At 37.2% G+C, this 16,926-nt stretch overlaps 2 protein-coding genes across 2 annotated transcripts; one reads left to right on the forward strand and one right to left on the reverse strand.

Annotated features, from left to right (window-relative positions):
* The first annotated feature begins 1,208 nt into the window (after positions 1-1,208).
* Positions 1,209-1,781, forward strand: LOC5575766 (cuticle protein CP14.6). Its single transcript, XM_001662134.2, has 2 exons — positions 1,209-1,394; positions 1,448-1,781. Exons 1-2 carry the CDS (start codon positions 1,249-1,251, stop codon positions 1,671-1,673), a joined length of 372 nt encoding a protein of 123 aa, XP_001662184.1. The 5' UTR covers positions 1,209-1,248; the 3' UTR covers positions 1,674-1,781.
* Positions 1,782-12,248: 10,467 nt separating this feature from the next.
* Positions 12,249-13,944, reverse strand: LOC5575765 (antichymotrypsin-2). Its single transcript, XM_001662135.3, has 3 exons — positions 13,749-13,944; positions 12,751-13,684; positions 12,249-12,688 (listed from the first exon to the last, which is right to left on the reverse strand). Exons 1-3 carry the CDS (start codon positions 13,878-13,880, stop codon positions 12,501-12,503), a joined length of 1,254 nt encoding a protein of 417 aa, XP_001662185.3. The 5' UTR covers positions 13,881-13,944; the 3' UTR covers positions 12,249-12,500.
* Positions 13,945-16,926: the final 2,982 nt, after the last annotated feature.

Below are 16,926 nucleotides of genomic sequence, written 5' to 3' on the forward strand. Positions count from 1 at the left end.
CGGGCACCAGAATAGTCGGTCTATTGATTGTTATACCAGCTGCTACGGAAAACTTCTGTTTTGATGACTATTCTATCGATCCTTCCCTTCTTTCTCCAGATTAGCTCTCCTACATACGGAAATTACTGCTTCAAATCCAATTCTTCAATTCTTCAGAGATCACCTGAAAAACAGAAAAAAAATGACAAGCGCAGAAAAAATCCACCAACCTTTGTCAAACTTTAGTGTTTCAACAAGGAGCCAATTCCAAAATCTCAGACAATTTACATGAACATGCCTTCAACTTTGGATTATTGAAAATTATTTTTAAAATCTATTAATGCCATAATTTTGCATAAACTGTAATTGTCTTCTGGTCCAATAGAGGCTCAAGAGCTATTCCGAAGCTTTGCACAGAACTGTATTTAAAATTCATTTAACATAAAAATGCACTCAATTTGAAAACAAAGAACAAAAATTTTTGATCAGCACATAACAGGCTAAAATATATTGAGATCCCAACAGCTCTGCAAATTTCGTGTATCGTTTCGTATTGCCATGAAAAAATTACATATCACATACCCTTTTTGTAGTCTGTAGGTAGGTAGAGTGTAAATGCAAATTGTAAATTTTATGAATTAGGGCAACGCGGTGGCGTCAAGACAATGATGACCGAGCCGTAGTCCACATCGGAGCGGAAAAAAAGACTGGCAAATCACCCGTTTGGAACGAAGCAGTCGGAAGCATGAGCATAGAGTGGTACTTCCCGTAACAGTCGGTGAGAATTCATAAACAGGTGTAAACAGCCCAATTGTATGTTGTGTGCGTTTTTTGCGCTTCAAAGGGGAAATGGCTTCTAACTTTGTCCGTTAAGAGTCCCTGTCGGCAAGTAGGAATGATCTAATGGCAAACACCTGATAAAATATCGATGTCCTTGGTCAAGCTTGACGCTTCTTGAGTGGCTACCGAAGTGCCCAGGCCAACGCAAATATTTCTCCAACGATTAGCGTACTAATGCCGTCAAATTGCAACGATCTGTAGGTGATCTCAGTGATCATGGGTGAGCTCATGTCAACCCTGGTAAGTCAATACGGTCCGCGACTCAGGTACGATCCACCACCATCAGACCTAACGAGCTTCCAAGTTGCTAATTGAATAATCATTGAAGCTCAAAGGTCACCGAGATGGGGATGTTTTGGTATAAATGTGACCCACCCACTGCTGGAAAGTCACATTCTCAATCAAAACCTCGAAAAACTAGGAACCAAAATGCTAAAATTTGCACTAATCTTTGTGTTATCAGCAACAAGTGCCATCTTGGGCGCTCCTCAGTTGCAGCAATCTCAGGATGCCAACGGAATCGAGTTGCTAAGATACAATTCCACCAACAACAACGAAGCAGGCTACCAGTTTACGTAAGTAACTCCCAAAGTTATTCGCACACAGCTAACTTGGATTCCCCCTTTAGATACGAGCAGAGCAACAAGCAGATCTTTTCTGAAGTGGGAACGCCAAAGGACTCCACAGATGGAACGAAGGTTTTGGCCGTAGAGGGAGCTTACACGTTTGTGGCTCCCGATGGGCAGACCTACTGGGTCAACTATCGTGCCGACGAGAACGGATTCCTACCGAAGACGGGAACTGGTACCGTTGGAGGTATTCAACCGGGACAGGATGCCCCGGTCCGGAATTGATTGGGGACAAGGGGTTCTGGTTTATGAAATGTATATACTCAAGTTTTTTTGCAGTGGCAACATGGTCTATTCTAATGTTCTGTAAATAAAGTTTAAGACATTAAAATTGAATTTTATCGACGATTTTTTTTTTCGATGAACTATCTTAAGGTGGAGACGTTTAAGCTTCCATAAAGTAGGCGGAAGCCCGAAAGTTATTAAAATCGTCATAACTTTCAAGTTTTCTGGTATTCTTCCATGTTGGTTTTTCCAAAAATTCTCCATTTTCCCAAAATCTGAATTGTTGGTGGAACTTGGTTACCTGGTTCCAGAGTTGTTCCGATGCTCTTTAGGGTATCGTAACGAACCCATATAAAGACTCAGGGCGGTGATAGTGCTAAGAACACATACTATTCATGCCGAGAACTTGGGATCAAATACTATTCCCTAGATAGTCACTTATGGCTTTAAAATTGTAGTGACGATTTCCTTCGGAAGGGAAATACAGCTGTTGGTCCCGAGATGCACTAATCCATGGTCCTAAATCTCGTTAATAAATATAAAAGAATATAGAAATGATTCGATCGCCATTTTGGTTATACATTAGAGTGATGCAAATTTTGAAATGTTTGCTCCCCTATGCTTAAACGATTTTAATTATGGCAAATAGCATTCTCCCAAAGTTTCAAGTGATTCGGAATAAATTTGACTGTGCACACGCCATTTGAAGTTTATATGGAGATTACTATGGAAAACGTCAATCTTTTGTGTTCAGCCCTCTAACACGTCATCATAATATTTTAGGTAAAAGTGAACACACTCATCTTATGTGAAAATTTCCCAGCTACAACTTTGCCAAAGACCACTTTTTGATTGGACCTCACGATAAATTGTTATTCTTCATCATAAAGTTGTTTTGCATGTAGCATGCTTCACCAACTGCTCGGCAGGCAACAGGGGTGCTCCTGGTGGGAAGTATAGATCAAAGTAATCCAGGCTACTATGTTCTACAGCAAAAAAGCAGTGTTGCTCTGAAACTAATTGAATGATCATCTCAGCACGATTTGGACTTTGTTATCAATAATAACAAATAATCCTTACGTCCCATCGAAATGTGGTCTTCGGGAAAGTTGTAGCTGGGAAGTTTTGACATAGGATGAGTGTGTTCACTTTTACCTAAAATATTATGATGGCGTGTTAGAGTGCTGAACACAAAAGATTGGCGTTTTCCATAGTAATCTCCATATAAACTTCAAATAGCGTGTGCACAACCAAATTTCTTCCGAATCACTTCAAATTTTGGGAGGATCATTTTCATCATAATTAACATCGTTTAAGCATAGGGGAGCAAAAACTTCAAAATTTGCATCAGTCTATTATACATTGTTCGTTCAGTTTTGGCAACACATCCAAAAATTTCGTGATGCTAAAATCGAACGGTCTTTCCATAGTGGATTTTCCTAATACAATGTATTATGAATTGGATTAAAAATCAGCCTACAACATTGGTTTTGATTATATTGTAGAAAAAGTTGATAATAATTGCCGAAAATTATCAAATTTTGAAAACCGTTCTTTTTTAGGCACGGTTTTAAAATGAGTGTTGCCTAAATTCAACGTTATTTTGCGGGCAATGGAATTACATTCCTTTATTAGGTTTACCATTGAAAATACAATGGAACGGAGTTTTTCTAGGATACTCCATAGAAATTCTTCCAGGAATTCTCCTCAGAGATTTTTTCGGGTTTTTTTTGTCTTAATTTATCCAAGGGTTCATTCAGGATTATCTCAGAGAAACCCCACAAAAGGTTTCCTCAAAGATTTGTTTAGAGAGTGCCACAAACTTCGACACAGGAATTTCCATAAAATTAATGGATATGTGGTTTCCTCTGATTTCATTAACACTTCAGTCGTCGCGCTGTTGTATTTTGTACAACTCAGGTGAGAAAACCTCGCGCTTTGTTCTCAGTAACAGCGTGGTGGTTCTGATGGTGGCAAACCGCGTGACGACTGGAAGGTTAATACATTTTCCACTGACTCTTCAAGTTATTCCTGTGGAGCTTCTACCAAACATTTTTCTAGTTTTTCTTCAGCAAATTTCTCCCTTAATTGCTATGGAATACCACAAAACCTTACAAACAGAAAACTCCACGCAATAGGTAAGTTGTGTTTCGTGAGGTTTACAAGTAGCTGGCATAATCTTCTAAGTGCGCGTCAGGGATGGTCAAGGGGTTCACAAAATTTGTCAGATGTGACTAGGACTTTTCATTGGATTTCCATAGATCGTCAAAGGATTTAAAGTTGATTCCAATGAAGATTTCAAAGCTTTCGAGGGAATCAGAATCAGAGATTATCAGAAATTTTCCAAGGGTTCAAGAAATTCCACACAATTTGCTAAGGGTTTTAATACTAGTTCCAAATGAGTTCACAAGAAATTCAAAGTTGTTCCAAAACTGTTTTCCATAATGTTTTTAAGAACAACTCAGGTGTTTTCATGAACTACTGAAGGTTTTCTATGATGTTTCAAGAATTCTCGAATGTCTATATAACCATATTACGGTGCCCCGACAGACCGTTATTATAAAAAAAAATGTCCATCAAATCTGAGCACAGGGCTCTATCTCTGAGGTTATTCTGCATCTCTTGGCCATTTTTATGAAAATCCTTAGGAGGAATGTCGAAAAATCTTGATTTAGTTTTCGAAACACATTTCAGTGTTATACGGTAATTGAACCCAAGGTGTTTTGGCGAAGTTGTTAACGAAATAAGATAAGCTTCTATGAACCAACAGTGAAGCAATGTCGTTACCCTTTGCAAGTTGCTGGTCCCTAAGCTGGTTACGCAACCCATTAAAAATATTCGCAGCTAGAACACATGTTTTTACTACACGGGAAACCATTTTATCATACGGTACAAGTGTTATATAGCTCTTCAATAAATTCATCTACATGTCCAGCAAGCACTGCTGCAGCACCAGCACATCTGAACCTGCTTCTTTCTCTACATGCAACCATATACGTTTGGGTAGAATGAATGGCATTACAAGCTTATCCTAGTTGTCCATCTTTAAAATAGTGAAACCCTTTTTTACTGAACTGCGATCGATTCCAATAAAGCTATCGTCTGCAAAATCAATGAGAATATACGACAAAACGCAATATTGAACAGTAAATTCGAAAAACTCATCTCTTTTCATTTCATGTAATTTTACAAAACACAACTTCTGTATATATGTATGTATACTCTTCGTATACAATTCTCACACTTGATTGTATTTTCCAGCTTAATCAGCTTTAAGTCTTTGATAATACCTACAACAGCTAGATTTTCGTTACTGAGTGACTGAGAGTGACCTAGAAGACAATAAACAGATTGATGATGAATCCCGAAAAATTAAAACGAAATAAATGGTTGCAAGTATAAAGAGTGGAAGTACTAGTGGTGTTGATACTTAAGTTGCACTTATTTCGTATTTGTTTCAAGTTGTTAATCTTCGAACACTTGCGACATATATCCTTGACAATTTTGATACAGATCTCTTTAATGAATGTTCGAATTCCGCTCCTAAATGCTTATCTTTGACAGATACGCGTATTTCGACTACCACTTGCAGTCTTCTTCAGTGTCAGTTACTCGTATCCACTGAAGAAATCGTCGCATCTCTCTACCTTAAATACTAACACCAGATAATTACCTACACAATCAAACTACCTAGGAAAAATTTCGACAGGAGTATACCTGTCATGTCTTGGTCAAAAATTGAAAAGGGGGATAACACAGCGTAACAAAAATGACATTTTTGCGTGTCTCAAGGATCAAATTATGTGTCTCTAGTAGTTTTGGGGCTGCTGAATCTGATGCCATTCTCAGAAATTTTCCAGCACGTCACAATTTTTAGCAACAGGTCGCCAAAGTTGTATAAAACACTGGTTTTCTTGATTTTTACATACAATTTAAAATATAATTTATCATACTTTTTTGTGATCTAATCCGCTTAGCATGCGAAATAGGACCTGAACTTTCAATTTGAATATAATTTGGTTGACATTGCACGATTAAATTTAGTTTTAATCGATTTTTTCAACATGTTTTCTGTCTCCATACAAAATTCTTGGTTTCTCTTATATGGGAAAATACAATACTTCTTCAAAGCATCAAAAAATAACTTTTCCGCATCGAAAGTTTTAAAAACTTTACTTAGAAGCATTGTTGTACACATAAAGTTTAAGTTCTGTGGCAAATTAGGCAAATAAATTGCCTTACAAGCTGGCAAACTTGCATGCAAGTTGGCTCAAATAGGCAATTTTTGCATTTTCAACAGCCAATATCTCAAAAACTAGACGTGCTATGATATTTCTGAAAACGGCACTGGATTCAGCAACCCATAATCAAGTAAATAGCGGTATTTAGGTACTGGAGACAAAAACATGTTCCGCAGTGTAATAATAATTATACAAATCCCTAACTATCTACCTATATATTCAAGCTCGTTTATATTTCTTAGGTACAAACTTAAACAGCCTTGATTGTCCGTTTCCTTGATCCCTATTAAGAAGTAGTGAAGGCTTTTGTTTGTAAATTTCTAAACTTTCAGCGACGTCTAGTTTCCAAGATGAAGATACGCTTCGCACGATGTCTATGTTATCGCTTGTCATTTGATGTCCATCCTGGAAAACCGTGCCCCCATTGTAATAAAATCTATATAGGACAAACAAAACGAACTCTAGAAATAAGATTCAAAGAACATATTGCTGAGGTAAAAAAAGCGGACAAGGAATTAGAAAAGGGATTAGCGTATGATTTTAAATCAAAAGTGGCTGAACATGTTTTCCAGGATGGACATCAAATGACAAGCGATAACATAGACATCGTACGAAGCGTATCTTCATCTTGGAAACTAGACGTCGCTGAAAGTTTAGAAATTTACAAACAAAAGCCTTCACTACTTCTTAATAGGGATCAAGGAAACGGACAATCAAGGCTGTTTAAGTTTGCACCTAAGGAATATAAACGAGCTTGAATACATAGGTAGATAGTTAGGGATTTGTATAATTATTATTATCCCCCTTTTCAATTTTCAACTAGACGGCGCCAAAATCTTTTTGTTTCAAATCTAATAATATTTGATGTTAATTTTACTCATGTGCTCCTATAATGCTAGAATAAATACAAAATACTAAATTGAGAGAAAAATAATGAAAATTATGTCAATTTTCTCCAAACATGCCGTCGGTTCTGAATATAAACCTGATTTTTTTAAGCTGGAATTCTCTATTACATTGAATGAATGAAGCGTGCAAGAAACTACCAAATTATGAGCCCTGAGATTTGTATTTGTTCACATTTTTTTCTTAAAAAAGATTCTGGGAGCACTGGTCACCAACGATGCAAAGTCAAGGTTATTGACTGAAAAACAACGGTGAATTCTTAGTTGAGCTGTCCTGTCCTATTACAGAACGCATTTGATTGTATATATAAATTCACATTTATACCTACATTGCCTATTTTCTATTTAATTACGTTTCATGTATATGGTTTTAGGTTCAATTAAAGGAATTCCTCGCCCTTATTTACCGGACTTCTATAGAACTTGAGCTAAATCACTGCTGGTGAATAATTTTTTTTCTGGAATGTGGATCAAGCCCTTTTCGTGGCCCATGTAGTTTTTTCGAAACATTGTTCGATGAAACAGGTCCCATTGCGTAATCATTAACCCATAATTTTGAAAAAAAAAATCGAATCACAATCAAAGAATGAGGGAGGATTGATCATCGTTGACATAAAAAAGTGAACAAAGCCAAAATTAAATTTGTCATTAGTTTTGTAATTCAATCTTGACTCTAGCAGTACACCATATGTACATTTGAAGTACGGATTGTCGTTATTGATTTCAGGCCTGAAAACTTCAAACTGGTTTCAAACATAGAAACAAATTAAGTTTATGGAAAAACGATCGGCTTAGACTACATCTAAGATTAAACAGTACCGTATTGTTGAGTGATGCTCGATGGACTTGGGATGTGTTTCAGTGGCATATTCTCAAGAAAACAGTTGTACCATAGATATACTACCAAAACTGAACCAGTTCCCACTTATGTTCCAGTCTCTGCTAAAATCATGCATCAATACTTCATACTTTAATTTTAAAAAAAATAATAATTTTTGCGTTTAAGCAGGATATGATCCGACCGTAGGCCCTTTTCGGATCGATTTGGTATTTTGAATTAAAAATAATTTTCTGATTTGAATTGCCTGAAAATAACAGTGACAGTTTTTTACAGCGAATGCATTTTCAACATCGATAATGAATCACAAAGCTTGCTTTGATTGATCTACAAAAAATATATAGAGTAGCCAAAACATGTCAGAAGGGGGTGATTTCAAATTTATGGCAAGCTAACGTAAAAAGCTGGATATATCAACGATGATTTATCTTTCTTTGAGAATATACTGAATAAATTTGTCGAAATTCATTACAAATGCATGCTAACTGCAGTTCAGTATTGTTTTCAATTTCGGCCAAACGGCATTCGGCCAAATAACCTTTTCGGACAAATGAATCTTTCGGCCAAATGGCGTACGGACAAATGGCATTGTGCCAAATGACATCCGGCCAAATGAAGTTAGGGAAAGTTAGACCATAGACATTTTCACGAAATGAAAACAAAATACCTGTTTGCCGTAAGCAGCTTGTAATAATACTTAAAACTGTGGCTTACTAATGGTTTATAACATAATGGATTACCTGCTTTGCACTTGCCCACAGTTGCTCAGCAGGAGTTTTCTCATTTTATTTTGTATGGGCAAAGGCATCTAACTTCAAATATCCTGTTGATGGAAGATTTATCCGAAAATGTATTTGATAGACGTGATAGCCATCATCATTACGCATAACCGGTACCAAATATTTTTTTCGAAACTAGTTCCCAATTTTGAGAAATAATTCGTTAGATGCATTTCGCCATACAAATATTTTCCGCGTTGCTTTTTAGCGATTTTTCGTGCATAGACACTAGACATATGCGTTACTATATGGTGAGTAGCGAATCAGGCCATGCATGTAACCCATTGTTTTATTGCGAGCTACTGCAAGACGTGGAACGTGTCACGAAGAATCATGCGAGTTGAATATGGCGCTTAATTGACAACTGTCACTTGAAACACATGGTTGTAAAAATAACAATGTTTGTTGTACTAAATACATTTCGTATCATTATATCTTCAACATTCTAGAAGAATACTCCCTTAAAAAACTTTTGACACGTTAATTGCTTCCAGTGGACGATTTGCCCTTTGAAGGAAGCACCACACTAGACAACGGACTAGCATGCAACGCCCAGTGGCATAGTCGAAAATCTTTCCTGATGAAAAATTTTCCGGATTGAAGTGGGAATCGAACCCACACCCCTTGACTCGATGCGGCTAAATGCTTGGTAACACTAACCGCACGGCCACGAAGCCCACTTTTCCTAAATTAGCTAAGACGGAAGGTCCCACTTACCCCGGATTTTCACTTGCCTCGAGGTACCTTACATAGAAACCTCGTTTACGAAGTCTTCTTTTTTACGCAACTTTTAAACGGAGTTCGTAAATTGAGTTATGAAGATTCAATGGGAAACTTTGTACAAGGATGATGAGTTTCGCAAGTATAATATGACTTGTTTTAAACTTTTGCTATGTAGTTTGGTTGAGACGTGTTGAATTTGAAATGTCAATACATACTATTGGTTATACTACCGTCGATGGGGGTGACAATGGGTCTAGGGGGTGAGATTGGGTCAAAACGGAAAAATATGATTTATGAAATATTTCAGCTTATAACGCTGAGATTACTAAAATTAATAATTCATGTATTAGGGAACATATTATTACATGGAATTCATCACAATATACATTTTTAGAAATAGTAGTTTTTGTTTACTATATCAATAAACTTGTATGTTGAAACTAGATAAAATTTACAACATTAAATTTCTTCTGTGCAAAGTATCACGCATGTACTTTAACCTCTATCGTTATATTAGTAGAAGGTTGAAAGTCTTTTCAAGACACTTCACACGTATTTTCCGGAATCTATTTGATTTTTCTACAAAAATTTCATTTTTTTCGGTACGGTGTCTAAAACATCGTAAATGGGGGTGAGATTGGGTCAAGCAAGAACGATAGGAAATGAAATTGCAAGTCCACTTTTTTTACATTTTACGGTACCGGATGTTTTTTTTTTTTCATTAAGATGTGTTTATTCTTTCTAAATACAGCATCTCTGAAACATCAAACAAGTCTACTTGAGTATTCCGTGCATTGAATAACAATGCACCGCATTTCGACAACTTTTCAAACCAGCAACTGTGTTTCGTGCCCAGCAACATCGTAAAATTTTATCAAATGGATTTTTTTTGTTTAATTTATTTATTAATCAGTGTTTTCATATTATAGAAACATCTCACGGAAGTACAAATGAGTTGGATTTTTGAAATACCGGGATTATGACGTCAACATCTGCCTGAAATGTATTGATCGTGGAATGTCGTATCGAAATTTAACTATTTGCAAAGGTTTAACAAAATCACAGTTTCAGTACACCTTTGGGGAAAATGAATAGGCTTTATGGTAATGGGGATGAGATTTTGAAGACAATTTGAGGGAAAAAAAAAGAAAATTTATGTAAACTTGTCGATAAATGTTGGGTTTACATATTTTTTCTCAAAGCTCTTTATTTTTTTAGTATAATCGTTCTTTTAAGTGGGTTTATCATACTTGTGAAACATCTTAGATATCTTTTCGTCTTGTTTGCATCGAATTTCATCAATATTTTTCAGCAGTGAATGGTTTTGCAATCATATTCTCAAAAACAAGTTACTTTAATTACAGTGACCCAATGTCACCCCCTCTATGGGGTGAGATTGGGTCATTTTTCATTCACTTGTGGTGCCGCTGTGAATAAATATTTTTCTTCCATTTTTTGAATAGTTGTTAATGTACCATCAAAGTACATACACACCAAATTTGAAGTTGATTGGAGTTAAATTGCGATAGTTATTCAACAAATAAATCGTACATATCCCTTTTTGACCCATTCTCACCCCCAACGACGGTAATACTAAACTCCAGAATGCTCTGGAATATAATTTCCACATCAATGAACGTGATCTATATAGGTTGTAAAATCTTTTCATTATGCAAAGAAATACAGAGCAATATGCTTTGATTTTGTTGCTGTATTATTGTTTTGCATTTAAGAGTAGTTTTGAGCCATCAAGTATTATTTTGGATCTATGTAAGTAAGAAGTGACATAGTGACCAATTAATAATCCACTACACACTCTTACTAATTTAATGAAGTAAGCTTCATTAAATCTGCATAGCCAATATATAAAAAAAAAAACAAAAAAAAACAACCACGTGATTATTGAGCTGAAATCGAATTCAGGTTAACTTCTGCGTTCATGAGTCCTGAGGTAACGCGCCCTAACTAGAGATCAGGGAGTCGTGAGTTCGATTCTCACTGAGAAGACGTGTAACTTTTTCGCAAAACTTCACATCAATTCGACCATTTCATCCAATTGCAAAGTATATGTAATGTTTAGCTTTTCGGTAGTTGTTAAGCGGAATAAGTTCTTTGAAGTTCAGCTTAGAAATTCATAACAAATGCATGCTAGCTGTATTTCACATTTTTTTTTTTCAAATTGCGGCCAAACGGCATTCGTCCAAATGACCTGGTACCACCGCCTCAAATTGCTTTCAAGCTTCTGAACAACTTTGCCAAAGACACGAACTTTCTAGGTGGTCGGGATCCTGAGAATCTACTGGAATATGACCAAATTACATGCACACTAGCACTACGTAGCGGCAAAACTGCAAGCTAAATAGGGCTGCCTCAAATTGCTATCCAGCTTCTGAACAACTTTGCTTAAGAGCGCGGCCAGGGTAGACGCGAATTGCGAAGCGAAGCGAAAATTGCATGGGAAAAAACAACAACTATTAATAATGAAATGTCAAACACCAAAGGATTTTCGCATCGCTTCGCGTGACGCGTCTACCCTGGCCGACACCTAAGACACGAAATTTCTAAGTGGTCGGGATCATGAGCTAGATATGACCAAATTACATGCACACTACCGCCACGTAGCGGCTAAATTGTTAACTAAACAGTACTGCCTCAAATTGCTTTCAAGCTTCTCAACAACTTTGCTGAAGGCACGAACTTTCTAGGTGATCAGGATCATGAGCTAGAATATAATGAATTCGACCAAGATACATGCACACTAGCGCCACGTAACGGCAAAATTACGCATTAAAAATTTCGCCAAATAAACGCCATAAGGCTGCTGAACAAATTTGCCGAAGACCGCAACTTAGTAGATAGTAAGGATTCCGAGATGTTACATCATAAATATTATTGTTTTTAGGTGATGCTAAACTTTTTGGGGGGTGCTGCAATATTCAATTGGGGTGTTGCATCACTAAGTGATGCGATTCCATACTTATGGCGGGTAGTGTATCATTGAAATTCAAACCGATTGATTAAACAACACAGAATTGTTGAGCCAACCCTACATCTGATTGAGCCTAGCGAGAAATGGCAAAGCAATAATTGTAATAGTAATATAAATTCAATATATCTTCATCATCTTTGAAAATATACGTAAACATGAAGTAAATGTTTAGAATATTTTTGGGAAAAGTATTTTTAAATGTCTACAATCTTAAGAAACATTCAAATAAATTAAGGATATTCAAGAGGAGTTTGGTACTCTCTGAATATACCTATAATGTAAAATGCGGAACTATTAATATATACTAAAATGATTGGACTACTATATCTCAACCAAACCAAAATGGAGTGCTCTACTGATAACCAACCGGTGGATCATCGCACTTCTGCTTATCTTCCAGTCCCATTGCCGCTTCCGGTGGCGTCTTCAGGTAGAGTCCGACCAAAATCGGTACCAGCTCATTCTGATCGTATACCACAAACAGAAACGGTTGATGAGCCGTAAATTGCTTGTCCTGTCGTTTGTCCGCAAACGATTGAGCTGGAAAAGTATATTTACTTTTAAACAAGTGTGTCACCTTAAGTAGTAAAAAGAATCTCTACCCTGTTTTTCTCCATCGGCTGCCATACTCATTTCCATCTTCTGAACTATTTCTCCCAGTGCAACATCCTGGCCCTGTTCAAACACTTTGAACACACCCTGGTTGAACGGTACCTTCATTCCCATAGATTCGAGTAGTTGTCTTCCGGGAACCGTAGTCTGCAATCCGAACTGAGGTATACGAACTGTAGTTTTGGTTTCTTTCAACTTGGACAGCACATCTTTAAAACGGGACTGGTTCATGGAGTTGATCAGAGATTCATAATTTCCATCTAAAGGCATCACAAGAAGGCAAGACAGCGGACTTTGATCATGATACGGAAGGTCGACAGCTTGGACGTTCCATTCCGGGAAGTTTCCATACTTCAACATTTCCTCCAAGTACAGGAACTTGGTGAGTCCTTTCTTCTCCCTACTTGCGTAGAAATAGCAGGTTGCTGAAAACTCTTCCTGAAACTTAAACTTCCACAATCCTTCGAACTGCCACGAGTCGATCGCGAAGAACTTCCAGTTCGGATTGATGTCCGTATCGGTCAAGTAGCTCTGCACCGCGTTATTGGTGATGTTCTTCAGTGCATCATTGATCACTTGTCCCATACGTTGGGCATTGGATGGCTGAAGATGTCCGGTGTAGATCACACAGTTGTTAATAATGCTTTCATATACAGTTGAGACTTTCTCGCTTCCGATGGCCACTGCCATTGCCGTCCTGTTGAGGTACTTGGCACTGGAGTACCGCACCCACTGTTCAACGTAAGGCCGATGATCTTGTCCGGATGGCTGCTGGTTGGGCACAATTTTCAACACATTGCTCAGCTCCTGCTGGAGGTTTGTACCGGATGCAGAGGTAAGGAGTTTCACACCTTGGAAGCACGAAAACAGCCGACGAAGCGAATACGGCGACATGACGAAGTTTTCCTTGTAATCGGTGAATACCTGCACATTTATGGTAAGTTTTTAATATTAGTTACAGAAATACTATGCATTCAGAAACTATTACCTTCTTGAATGCATTCCATGAGAACTCGTTATGATCGTTCTGAGCATCATAGCTTACAGGAACCGACGTGAATTGAGATCTTACAGAACATGCAAAATATATTGAACAGAATCCAATGATCCAGAGGTTCATGTTCGATCAGATTATGACAAGGGAAGAACCCTAGTGGTGTCGCCGTAGAATAAGATAAATCATCTTGCAATCAGATACGCTTATTTATAGGCTTATGATTGGTGGTCATTGATAACTGTTTACTCAACTGTTAAAACTATGACAGAACATGTGTCATGCACGAGATCAGCTACCGTGATAGCGATTTGCAATCGAGTTTGCAAACTGTTTGATAAGATAAGAACAACAATGTTTTGCATTGTACCAGTATGAGACTTGATGAATAAGAAATTGGAATCACTCAATTACAGCTCAATGCCAAGCGTATTTACATCTACGCGGTTTCAACAAAGACGAAATAAAGACATAATAGTCGGGCTCGTATTGGACATCACTTCTAGTACTCTGTTCGGTCCCAAAGTATTATATCCGATACCCAAGTTTGACAGATAGCAGTACACTTTTTACAGATTCTAGCTTTTGCTTTATTACCTCATGGGCTATAATTTTGGTGAACTGCAAGGAACGCGAACGCTTTCATTTTCCGGTCATAAAAATACAGCAAGTCTATGATAATCAAATATAAAACTAAGTTATAATACCTTGACTAATTCGGATTTGTTTTTGTTTGAAAAAGTATAAAAATCTGATGATAAAATATGAAAGTTAGGACCTACAATAGCAGGTATATACAAATAATAGACAGCTATATTTATCAAACAGGTAATAGTCGATTCTGAGTAGGTCGCCCTATTTATCAAAATTAGCCCCACAAAAGCTCATTCTCCGAACATTATCTCCCACGTCCATGAATCCACAATAACTCTGCTCCTAGAACTGAGAAAGCATATAACATAAAGTCAAAAGCAAATTATCATTCCCACAGTCGAAGCATTCGTTGCTTTCCAACCTTCTTTCAGCGAACACGTGCAGCCGAAGAAGCCACAGCTCCACAGCCTTACACAGGGTACACTTCAAAGAGCAATTTCCGAGAATCGCACTGCCCCTCCGCGATCGGCTCCCTTAAGGGGCGTAAGTAAGTAAGTACCCATCTACCCCATTGAAACCGTCCACTGGTAATTCAGACGCTACGACCGCAAAAGGTCAAACTTTAATGGGCCGGTTCGTTCCTCTTTGGTTCCCTCTCATCGTTCGAAAACGGCGTGCCGTGATTTCCTCCGGCAGAAAAGACGTACGCGACATGGGAACGAGTTATCATCAACGTTGGGATCGAGTAGGGAAGACTGGGGAGACTTGATCCTACTCTAGTTTCTTGGAATCAAAAACATTTTTATTCCTAGCAATTTTGGCTTTATAAAAGACAGTCGAATAATAATGCCTACCCGGGTAGGGAGAATTGCAAAAGAATAACAAAACTTACCATTATAATAGAATGTTTAAATAGCAAAATTTGTTCTTTGTTTGTTTGAAATAAGAGATAAAATAACAAAAATAATAACTAAGTTTATATGGCATAAAAACTAAATAATATCATATTTTGCCATTGTAATAACAAAATAATAGCAAACATATAGGCAATCGTAAATAACAAAATATGATATTATTTAGATATTGATAACAAAATAATAACTAAATATGCTATTCACGAGTAGATCGAAATAATGGTAATTTTAGTTTTTTGACTTTAATTTCTATATTTAGCATGACTGAAAAATAAACTTTTTGCTTTCCTGCAAAAAACATTTGCTTTTTAAATCTTCAATTATTATCATAAGAATTGTAAAATGAGCTATTATTGCAAAATTTGATGTTGGTTTGTTCTCATGACTTATTTAAATAAAGTTTTCAAATATCAAAACAATGACATATTTTACTGTGATGGCGATGTTTGTTATTATTTAGATATTTAATATTTTTTAGTAAGTTTGCGCAAATAACAAATTTTACCATGATAGTATATTTCGTTAGTTATTAGTTATTACATGACTTTCAAGGATAACATACCAATGACAAATTTAGCTATCATTGTATGTTTACCATTGATGAGATACTTATGTCATTTATTAATAACATAATAATGGTCAAACCAGATAGGCTTGCAAAATTTGTTCTTATTTTACCATTATTTTGTTATTCACCTCTACCCGGGTAATACAAGTCTCAGAATGATGATTTTTACAGCACGAGTCGTACAATTGTTCAAGGATAGTTGAATTGAATAATTATGAGTGCTGTGATATTCTCGAGTGGTATTTCTAATATTCAGAATATAATTATAGCCAAATTACTATTCAACAAATCACCGTACTTTTATTGTGTATCTTCTCGACTCGTACTGTTTACTGTTTTCTCTCCAGGCCCGTACTCTCGACTAATAATACATTTCACCAGTGCCGTACTTGGGCACCACATCTCCCCTTTTAACGAAATAAGAACTCAAAGCTGATAATCATTAAATCTTGAAGGCAACTTTCTGGCGCGCTTTTCATTGGCCGGTAACTGATATGACCGCGTTTCGGTTGTTAATGCGCTTTCTTCAAAACCCCGAAAATCTTCCTCAGAACTGGTGTCATCTGCATATTGAAGCTCTGCTTGTTGTGACTCATCGCTTTGAGGCGCAAGCACCGGTGCTTCATCACTGGTATCTTTTTTAGGTGTGAGACGTTCCGGTCATACGATTTCCCACTCTCTGGATCCTCAATCGTTACTCGTGGTCCGGAACGATTAATGACTCTGTATTCCTTCGAACCGAATGTTGTCTGAAGCTTATTTCCCGGCAAGAGATTCTTCATCAGCACAGTGTCCCCACAATCAATGGATGACTTCCTAGCCTTTGTACGCAAATCCTCACGTTCCTTCCCCTTTTCCTTCAGCATTCGATCTCGATCAGCAACTTCAGAAGAAGGTGGTGCTGTTTCGACGTCTTGTAGAGCGGGAATTTTGGATCTGATCGTTCTGCCGTACATAAGCTCCGTGGGTGTGCGTCCAGTCGTTGAGTGTGGCGTGGTTTAATACATCACTAAGTAATCTTGTAGATCCTGACGCCAATCACGACCGAGAGCATTGCTGATTTGTAATCGCTTGAGCAGAGACCTGTTCTGCCTCT

Source organism: Aedes aegypti, chromosome 2, assembly GCF_002204515.2.
Source record: "Aedes aegypti strain LVP_AGWG chromosome 2, AaegL5.0 Primary Assembly, whole genome shotgun sequence".
In the NCBI taxonomy this organism is placed as follows: Eukaryota; Metazoa; Arthropoda; class Insecta; order Diptera; family Culicidae; genus Aedes; species Aedes aegypti.

Bases quoted from the DNA above. Each gene is read 5' to 3' on its own strand.
- LOC5575766 (XM_001662134.2), top strand. From the start codon at position 1,249: ATGCTAAAATTTGCACTAATCTTTGTGTTATCAGCAACAAGTGCCATC. The intron at 1,395-1,447 runs GTAAGTAACTCC...TTCCCCCTTTAG, and splicing joins GAAGCAGGCTACCAGTTTAC to ATACGAGCAGAGCAACAAGC.
- LOC5575765 (XM_001662135.3), bottom strand. From the start codon at position 13,880: ATGAACCTCTGGATCATTGGATTCTGTTCAATATATTTTGCATGTTCT. The intron at 13,685-13,748 runs GTAATAGTTTCT...ATAAATGTGCAG, and splicing joins CATGGAATGCATTCAAGAAG to GTATTCACCGATTACAAGGA. The intron at 12,689-12,750 runs GTAGAGATTCTT...ATACTTTTCCAG, and splicing joins AGCCGATGGAGAAAAACAGG to CTCAATCGTTTGCGGACAAA.